At 43.0% G+C, this 10,092-nt stretch overlaps 1 protein-coding gene across 1 annotated transcript in view; it reads right to left on the minus strand.

The window, feature by feature from the left end:
* The window catches only part of MTNR1B (melatonin receptor 1B), a 30,696-nt gene extending 20,949 nt beyond the window's left edge, over positions 1-9,747 (minus strand). The window contains exon 1 of the mRNA XM_074817012.1: positions 9,494-9,747. Coding sequence (XP_074673113.1) covers positions 9,494-9,704 — 211 coding nt within the window. The 5' untranslated portion in view covers positions 9,705-9,747. The remainder of the gene's footprint in view (positions 1-9,493) is intronic.
* Positions 9,748-10,092: the final 345 nt, after the last annotated feature.

Consider the following 10,092-nt stretch of genomic DNA (forward strand, 5'->3'; position numbering starts at 1 on the left):
CTGGAATGCTCAGTCTCTTGAATATAGATTCCCAAGAGTCTTAAGAACCATAAGTTGTAGTTCACAGAAAAGAGGGATGGGATACATCCCAGCTGAAACATAGTGACTACACCACCTGCATGTCTTTACTTGTCTTGAAGCAAAGCAGCATATTTTAATAGAACATCCTTTTACTTGTCAGTAGAAAAACTGAATAGAGTGGTCTACTTCTAAGAATGTCTTTACAACATCCTAAAGACTACAACACTGATAAACTTCACCATGGGCAGGATCTGCACAGCGTGAGTAGCTTGAATAGACACTTTTTTTAAAAAAAAAAAATGCAGATAACATTCAGTAAGTAGATTATTTTTACTTGAATTACAAGTAGGAAATAAAAATACCTAGATTGATTAGATTACAAATATTCATGGATGATAACCACCTGCCTTAAGGTCCTTTTCCCTGTTTGAGCTCAAATGAAATGCTGTGTATGCTGAAGTAATTTCAAAAATTGCACTGACTTTAGAATGAGAGGACAGTGAGAATTTCAGGCAGGATTTGAGCAAATCTTAGAGACATAAGGATGCCATTTATAGGTCCCTGCCTTTTTTGCAGTTATATATTTTACAATTTGATGCTAGCTTTGAACTTATAATTAGTTAACATAATTATATTTACAAGGCCGATGTATTAAGCAGATATATTTCCTGCTAGTCAGACTGCTAGCTCCAGTGGCTGTGTGTGATATTTTCTGATAACAATTGTTGCCCTTGTTGTGTCAGTCTAAAACAACAGATGAACAGATGTTGTTCTGTAGCAGAAAGATGACAATGTTTGTGGAAGTGTCATGTAATATTATTATAATAATATTCATATAGGTACTTAAACATTGAAAATGAGACAAATGCATAAAAAGCAGATACTTCCTTTTGAGGAAACTGTTTATCTCCTACATCCCCTGTGATGCAGAATGATACAGAAATTATTTTTCTCATGTTTCTGTACTCCTAAATGCTTCTTTCAATCCCTTTAGGCTGATAATTTTCTTACAAACTTTCTACTTCCAAAATATTTTATAATTCTATATTCTTTAGATTTCTTCTCATCTGGAACATTCTTAGGTCTCTGATTTTTACTTTTTCCAAATTTACTTGCAAGGTTTACTTCCTTTTGCTGAAGGATACTTCCTTTCGCTGAAGGATACTTCCTTTGTTAAAGTAATTTTCCTAATTTGCAAATGAATAATACTGGCTTTTCACTTTGCTCTTCTACTTTTGGAATTATTAACAGGTCAAAAAAGTTTAAAGTTATTATTTTATAATTTAATATAATTCAAAAACTTTGAAGATTTATTTTCTCAGCTGGTTACTCTTTGAACCAAGTCTCACAGTAAAGAGGATCCAATTGGTGATGAATTTATTCTGTTTCCTCTCCAAGAAGAGAACAGAAATGTAACTAGAAGTATGAGATGAGTCATGGGCACATGACTGAATAATTCTAGAACTTATGTAGAAATACTTGGAGTATTGATCATTTTGAGGTATTCTCTGAGAAGAGGTTTCATATCTTCATGGACAGACTTCATATAGGATTCCAGCTTGCAATCCAAGCAGAATGAATAAAAGAACTTTAAATTGAGAGATGGGAAGGGAGCCTAAGAAGGAATCATGTAGTTTCTTCATTTAACAATCAGGATGGAAGAATCTTGGCTTCAGGAAGGTGGTAGCCACAAATATAGAGGGTAGGAGCTCAAAGATTGAGGAGTTCAACTGGAGTGGTAATAACAAAAGCAGTAGAGTCAGTAAAAGAATGCCAGGAACCTATGCAACAAAATAGGGGATCCAAAACCAATGAGAAATTAAAATCAAATTTTATGGAAAAAATTCTGTTGGAATGGAATTGCACCAATGATCAGAGAAGAGAAATATTAACTGAAAGGTGTATAGTTTTCATTAAAAAAAAAAATAAAGAAGAAAAAAAGAGAGAGGATGATATCCCAGTAAAAGCCAAAATTACATGGGGGAAGAGTTGTAAAGACAATGTGCAGGAAAGTACACAGAAACCTGCAGTTGGATGAGATCACTTCTGTTTTAGTAGGGAAATATTAATGGAAACAGCTTAACGATGGGACACAGCAGATCCTCATATGTAAAGGAGATAATAAATGTACTAATGGCTGTTGATTTCTGGACATACATCTGATCAATTTCTTCAAAACAGAGTCTATTTGCCAGCACAACTCAGCCTTTGTTTTGATAAAGAACAAAGACATCCCTGAAGTGACTGTCATAGAAAATAAGGTTGTACTGAAAGCAGATGAGATTATTTTGTTTAAATTAAATGGAAGAATAAACAAACCAGATAACTAAGAAGGGGGTGTGCACATTTTGATAAATAAAAGAAGCTAATTAAGAAAGTGAAGTCAACTGTATTGAGAAGTTTGGGGACTTGAATGTGGAGGAAACTTGGTATTTTTTCATATTAAAGACACAAAAATATTCTCTGGAACTTGCATCCAAAAGAGGGGAAAAAAATAAGAAAAAGTTCCAGATCTAACTGCAGGAAAAGTCTCAGCAATGATACCAGGGGCAAGGAATGAGGCTAGAAGGAATAGGAAAAGACATGTCCACCAAAGAATACTGCTAGAGAGTGCAAAAATGGATTAAATGGGAACTGACAAAAACGCTAAACTTCACTGGCTTTGCAAAGACTTCTAAAATGAATAAAATGCCCTTTCACCACATTAACAGAAGGAAAAAGGAGTTACTGGGGGAGGGGCTATCTGTAAACCGACTCAAAATGGCTACTGGTCTGAAGAAAGACTTTACTACAGTTTAATAAGGACAATAAAGGTGGGCTTGGGGACAAAGCAGGCTGACAGGTGAGGAATTAACATATCTACAATAAAGCAAAAATGTCAGAGAGATTGAATATACTTGATGGCAGGAATTTTTTAACATCTGTTATCTCAGAGATAGTGTCATGGGTTCTGAAAGGACGGAATGCTACGTGGGACCTGTAGAAATGGGCCGAATGTGTTCTCTGGTCCTCACTGTCCGTAGGGAAGTTCTGATTTCTCTCAGGCTGTGGCACAGAGCTTGACTCCTACATGCATCCCAAAGAACAGTTTTGCCATGACTCACCTGCAGCTGTGGTGCTCTCACACTTTACTATCCATTTCCTTCTCCCTTACTATGGTGCTGGCACAATTGCTTTCTTTTTGCATGAATGGTGTCAGAAAACCAGTTAATCAGGGCATAATAAGAAAATTAAAACAGTGTTGCCACCTCTGGAAGATTCATTTGTCTACCATAGGGTATATGCTAAAATGGCATTTGTATTTAAGGCAGTGAATCAGCTGCAAAGGAAGAATGAATTGAGAAATCTTTGGGCTTCTTAATCTCAGTTGTAGGCAAGGCTGCAGAAGCAAAATTGGAAGGAAAAGAAAATTAAAGATGCAGGTAAAGACAAATGGAATAAAATTCAATGTGAGCTTGTCCAAAGTAGATGTAACAACTAATCTGATCATCTTTATTTGATAAAAGCTGGATTTAGACTTTCTGTACCTGGGAGGTTGCTCTAAACTGATCTAGTCTTGGAAGCACACACAGTCTGTTGCTACCACTGCCTGCGTGGTGATGAAAGAAAATTGTTGGACTGGACGGAAATAACCTACATTGAACTAATTTTGTCTGATTCAGAAGTATTATGTCACAAAACACAATGGGAACTAATGAAATTTTGTGATGGTACAAAGTTGAGAGCTCACACTGATACAGGGAAATGTCAAGATCTTTTCTTCCTTGAGGACTAAAAGAGCAGAATGGTTACAGTAAAATAGCATGAGGTATGAGGTCAGGTACTGAAGGAATAATTGTGTGGACTGAAAAAGAAAAAAAAAAAAAAGCACTGCACTAACAAGTGACGGCACCAAGAGTCATCTATATGATGCTATCACATGAAAATGTGGCTCCGAGGCACACCAGGTCCATTTTGCCCATTGATGGAAGGACAGAACATAACAGAATGTTAATATTATTTTCTTGAAGGTATTGGTTGTACTTCACCTACATTACTGTGAACAGTTCAATTTTCTCTTTTTCAGGACTAATTCAGCTGGGATATGTGAACTGAGAGGCATAAAACAATCAGGGAAATTAAAAGCCTGGTTAATTACAGGAATCTAGAAGTATTTGTCTTGTTTACCATGAAAAAACAAAGGTTGAGAGGTAAATATGTGTTTATTCTCCGTTAATACAGCACAAGAGTTCTCACCAGGTAGAGAGATGATCCATCCAAGTTAAATGATAATTATAGTTCTACAAATAAAAATATCTACTGTAAATTAGCAATTAATAAGCACAAAGTTAAAATTAAAAAAAAAAAGATTGAACCATAGTCTTATTACAAAGAGATAGAAGAGCTTTAAGTGTTGGGTTCAATGAACTTCTGTGCATCTTGAATATTCCCATTAATTTCTTAGTATTGAGCAGCTTCAAGGCTAGAGGTCCTGAATGTGAGAGAGAATGTGAAGGCCAAACACATACAATCCCAGAGCTAAGAAGTCTGTGGATCCAAGGTTCAAGAAGTCAGTAGTACAAAAGTTGAAACCATAAGAATGGGATCTCACGCTCTGCTCATCAAAATATATTCTTGTCAGCATCACTGCTGATATTAAAAGACACTTTTGCCAAGTGGTTTCAGGACTCAGGAAGCATGTTGAACATTTCCATTGTATTGGTAATGATGATTTTTTTTTTGTTTTTGTCAGCCTTATTTGGATCAATATGATCTCTTGGAGGACAGGTGATGTGAAGGAAGAAAATGTGCAAATTTAAAAATGGGACTTGACAAGTTACTAGAAGAATTATGTGATGACTTCTGACTTCATATGTTGATTTCCTCTAACCCAAATGTGGGTGACTACATTGAGATAGTCCTTATTTCTTTTATAGTGAAGAGAAATAAACACTTTTATGGACTGAATGATGTAATCCTAATGTATATGTAAAAAATAAATTAGATTAACTATGCCCTGAAAATGCTTATTTTTCTCCATTGATTATAAAGGGAGCCCAAGGGAAGACATTCAGAAACAGGTATCTCCACTGTAGTCTTCTGAGAGATGAATTCCACCCCAGAAGACAACTGTTCTCTGTCCCAGTGTACAGGAATAACAGTAGGGGAGGAATAAAGGAGAGGAAGAGAACTGGTGTGGCCAAAGAGATGAAGAATAATCGAAAACAGCATATAACAATGACAAAAACATGCCCTCGGCTATATTACACAGATATGGAGTGAAGATTACAGAAAGGGAAATAGCATATAGCATGGAAAAAGAGTAAAAGATTTGGTTATATTGCTGAACATGTTTATTTAGTAGACAGAAGAGTACCAAAATTACAATTCTATGTGCGGGAACATTTTACTTTGTACGGATGTTCATATGAGAACTATTGTCCATGTCTATAGCCACACACATTAGATAGAACTAAACATGAAAACACACCCATGTTCTTACAGGTAAAAGAAACATGAATTTTGATTTGTGTTACAACAGCACCTTGTCCTTCAAATGGAAATCGGGGTCTCCTCGTGCTGTGTTAGCTGTATATATAGTAAGGGAAATAGTGCAGGGAGTGAAGAGGGTTGATACAGTGCACTAAAAGTATCACTTTCTGCTAATGTATTCTATGGCAGTGCACCAAGCTTAATTGTAGGCCTTCTGCCAAAAGTCAAAGGCTCCCAAATCCTCACTACTCTTTGAAATGATAATGCGTTAAGGTGCCTCATTCTCACCTCTCCCCTATTTTATGCTGGCTTTAAGGCCAATGAAATCCAAATGTTTTTCTTCATATCCCTCCTGTGGGAGGTACCTTGTCAGTTCTCGCTTTCTGAAGATCTTCCATAACCCATACAAATGTATCCTGAAATTCTTAAAAGCATCTAGTAGTTTTGATTGACTTGATGCACCTTCAGCATACTTGACTACCCAGCAGTGGTTGTCGAGCACATGTAAAATTTAGCACTTCAAAAGTTTCTCACCTCAAAAGTTGCCTTCAATTAAGTATGCCCAGTTGAAGACACCCAAAATCAATAGTTGCTTTTGAAAATTCAGAACATATTTGACATTTCAATTAGAAAGACAGACTAATTTATTTTATTATTTCAGTATACAAAGTTTTATATAATTCTGTAGTGTGTTGGACAAAGTTACTCCCCTCCCAAATTAGAAATGATAAAAGCATTAATTTCTGTAAATTAAATCACTTTTAGTGATCAGAAGTTGCTCTCACAGAAAGACTGGATGCAGTTGTGTGAGACAAAGATGTTGATTCATACCAATTATGCTATGCATTACTTGGAAGAGCCTTCACAAATTTTCCCCTCCCCCTCCAAAAACAAATTTAAACATGGGATAGAGGCATCTGTATGCTATGAAACAATCTTTTTGTTGTAAGGCTGGCAAAATTCCACTGTTTACAGAGTGGGAGTAATCTCTTTTTCCTAATTAAAGAGTTTAGGAGCAATCTCTAAAAGCACCAATCCTACCCATTCTCCATTTCTCTCCTGCTGAGCATAGTACTTAGCAGCATAAAGGCTAATATGTCATTTTATTTCACTCCATTCTTGTGCCTCATATTATAGAACAGCATTAAAATAGATTTGGTTTTGATCATGCTTTAATTTTAAGGAGAGTGATACATAATTACATTGTTTGCAATTTTCAGATTTCTCTGTAAAGCCTAGGACAGAATGGTGTTGATAAATCCTGGAAATATGCTAACGCCCTGTTTTTCTTTCTGAAGGGAAGATAACTATTTGTTCTAAAGAAGTGGGCAGAGCCGCTTAATTTATTCCTCGTACACCTTTAGCTTATTTGAAGTTCCAAACTCTTATCCTTATCCAAGAAAATCTCTCACTAGCTTCTTCAAAGAGAACTGAATGTTCATGGTGTTATAGCTCTTTTTTCCTTCGGTCATCTGGACCCCATCTCTTGTCACAACCATTCAACTAACTTCATCCTGTCCCTCTCTGACATCCCTTATTACAAGCCTAACTCCTTTCATACCATTTTTCCTCACCATTTCGCTTTCTACCACATCTGCTACTCTTGCGTGCACAAACATGTTGTTACTGGTTTGCTCAGGAAGGAAAACCTGTAAGTCCACCTGCTTGTCCATATTCTTTCCTTGTCGGAGGCTAAGGGCTCCCAAGCACTGCCTTAGCTCTCCACCACCTCCCCATTCCCTCCATCACTCCACCCACATCAGTTTGCAGTCCTCTTCCACTCTGCTCCCTCCTTAAGAAATTTTCTCTGAAAAGACCTCTGTGGACGTTTACCAAACTGTCCTCTTTCAGTTTCATCCCCAAGAGCCATCTCTCCCTGATGGAAAACTAAGAAGAGGTATTTAACTTTATGAAGATTATGCAGAAGAAACTCCCTGCTATTCTTCATGGTACTTATCAAAGATGAAGAGGTCCTTGGGACAGGGTCAGTGACACCACATTAAGGATGATCCTAGAAAGAGATCAATTAGTAGGTATTTGAATTGGATAAGAAGACCACGTCTTATTTCAACATAGGACTCCACAGAGCACTTTGATTAGTATCCTGCAACTTATTCTTCCAGGAATCACTCTCTTCCAGTCCAAACCCTCCCCTCTGCTGTCCTTTGAACGAAGGAAACGCTTCACAAGAGAGCCCCTCGCTCGCCCCCGCCTCGGCCGGCATGTGCTGCCTCGGGCCGGCCGCGCTCTTCCCCGGGAGCCCGTTCGCCGGAGCCCAGGCGCGAATCGCTCCGGGAACGCGCCTTCCCCCGGTGCCGGGAGGGCTCCGGCCGCTCCCCGGGGCTCGCCCAGCCCCGCCCGCCCGCCCCGGCGCCGCTCCCGGCACTGCTGGCGACCGGGGGGTGCTGCCTTCCCGGGCTCGGCACCGGGTAGGGCTTTACCGACCTCGGCACGGCTCCGCTGCTCTCGGCAGCACAGCCCAGGCACAAGCCAAAGGGCCGCGCCCCCCACCCCACTTTCAGGCGTCCCCAAGTTCGGCGCTGCTCTGTGGGGTGCGATCGCTCAGCCCCACGTCCAGGGGACCTGCCAGCATCCCTCGCATGCGGTTAGACGTGTAATGAATAGGGAGAGGAAGTCTCAGCCCTCTGTAAACGGCTTCTGTTCCTAAGCATTGTTTAATGTAAAACGAGGGCAAATGGGTGACTACTTCCAGTTAGCAGGAGTTCTAGTCACTGCACGTGAAACATGATAGTGCTCAGGAAGAGACACCCATTAAAAAGCCCAAACAAAACAAAAATAAAAACCCTCCCCAGAGAACCGAGTCAGTGGTTCTCCCTCACTCCTCTCAGTGAGGAAGCAGCCTGCTGCCTCTTGGGTGTGGAGCTAGACCAGTACGATCCAGAGCCCCTTGGCTCTGCGAGCACGGGGGACGTTGTACGCTTGACTTCCCTCGGCTCTCAGCAAAGTTGTTACCCTGGATGGCATTCAAGATCCGAAGCAGCAAGCAGTTTCTGGACCTACTTGCTGCTGTGAGAATTTTAGTAGATACACCACTATTTCAGGGGGTAGCACCTTACACCACACCAGTACCCAACAGCCAGCCAAGTGCAGGTATGGGAGCAGCAGCTGAGCTGGGCTCATCAGGTAATGACTGGCAGCCACTGCGTCTACAGGGTGGGGGCGAGAGCAACCGCATGCAGTGGGAATTCATCTGTGAACCAGTTACAAAGCTGGCCAGGAGGAAAATGCGAGAAGTTGGTGCTAACTACAGAGTTGTTTAGTTTGAGACACGTGTAACTAGCCCAGCAAAGACAAGGAGAGAAAGCAAGTAAGTTTAGCAAATGAAACATGCAGAGCCACATCTTAGAACACACAAAAGAAAAACTATAGACACGATTCAAGGAAAACACCCAACTTTATTTGCTACTTTCTGGTTGGAGGATATTTGGTGAGGAGACAAGAAGAAAGGCAGTTTCATGAAAGAGTATTGTGAACTCCAATGAAGACTCCGGAGCATGGGCTGAGCCACTTTCCCACACATGCACAGCACCTCATCTTCAGAAGTACTTTTAAGCAAGTTTTAAAGTTCCTTCTTTCTTCCTCCGATGGTTTTGGGCATACTCCTCATCTCTGGTATTTCAATCAGATGGCACCGATTCCCCCCACCAGCAGCTCCACAGAGACTACACATTGCCTTGTCAAGAGGCACTTAATGATCTGCTTCCCCCCTTGAGGGCCAGGGCAGGACAGGCTAAGGGGAGCGCAGGGGCAGTGTGCGAGGAGCGACCGCCACAGGACAGAGCCTCAGGAGGTCCCCGCACACGTTATAGGGCAGGGACCGAGAGAGGGGCTCTCCCTGGTCCCCCGCCTTTAGCGGGTGGCCTGTCCGGAACCCACAACCTGGCGGGTCTCCTCAGGGCAGCTGGAAGCGGGGTCCAGGGTGCCCCCGGTGCTCTGGGCGCTCGTTACCACCTGCGGGCGCCGGGGCTCGAGCCCTTACCTGAGTTCCTGAGCTTGCGGTTCTTGAAGACGGAGACGACGACGAGCAGGTTGCCCAAGATGTCCACCACGGTGGTGAAGATCAGCACGCTGGAGAGCACCGCCGCCACCCAGGCGGGCCGCGGCAGCCCCGCCGCCTCCCGCTCCGCCGAGCCAAAGCGGCCTCGCTCGCCCGGGTCGCAGCAGTTCCTCAGGGAGCCATTCTCCAGCATCGCTGATACCCAGCGCCCTGCCCTGAGCGCCGGCCGCTGCCCCGGCCGCTGCCCCGACAGCCACCACGGGACACCCCCGGCGCGGCGCCGCCGCTGCCTGCCCGCGCGGGAGGGCGGGAAGGCTTTTAACGGCTCCCTCGCGCGGCCGGGGGCGGGCCCGGGGGCGGGCCCGGGGGCGGGACTGGCCCCTCCAGGCGGCTCAGGAAAGCCCGGGGGCGGGCACTTCGCCCGGGCCCCGCCCCCGCCCCGGCGCGTGGCGGCCGTTGGGGCGGGGGGCGGGGGGCAGTGGGAGGTGGGCGGGAGCGGCGGCGCTCGGCCGGGTGAGGGGAGCCCGCACCGTCGGGCGCCTCTCGGGGCTGAGGGGCGGGAGGCGGCTGCGGCAGCGGCA

Source organism: Strix aluco, chromosome 2, assembly GCF_031877795.1.
Source record: "Strix aluco isolate bStrAlu1 chromosome 2, bStrAlu1.hap1, whole genome shotgun sequence".
Classification (NCBI taxonomy): Eukaryota; Metazoa; Chordata; class Aves; order Strigiformes; family Strigidae; genus Strix; species Strix aluco.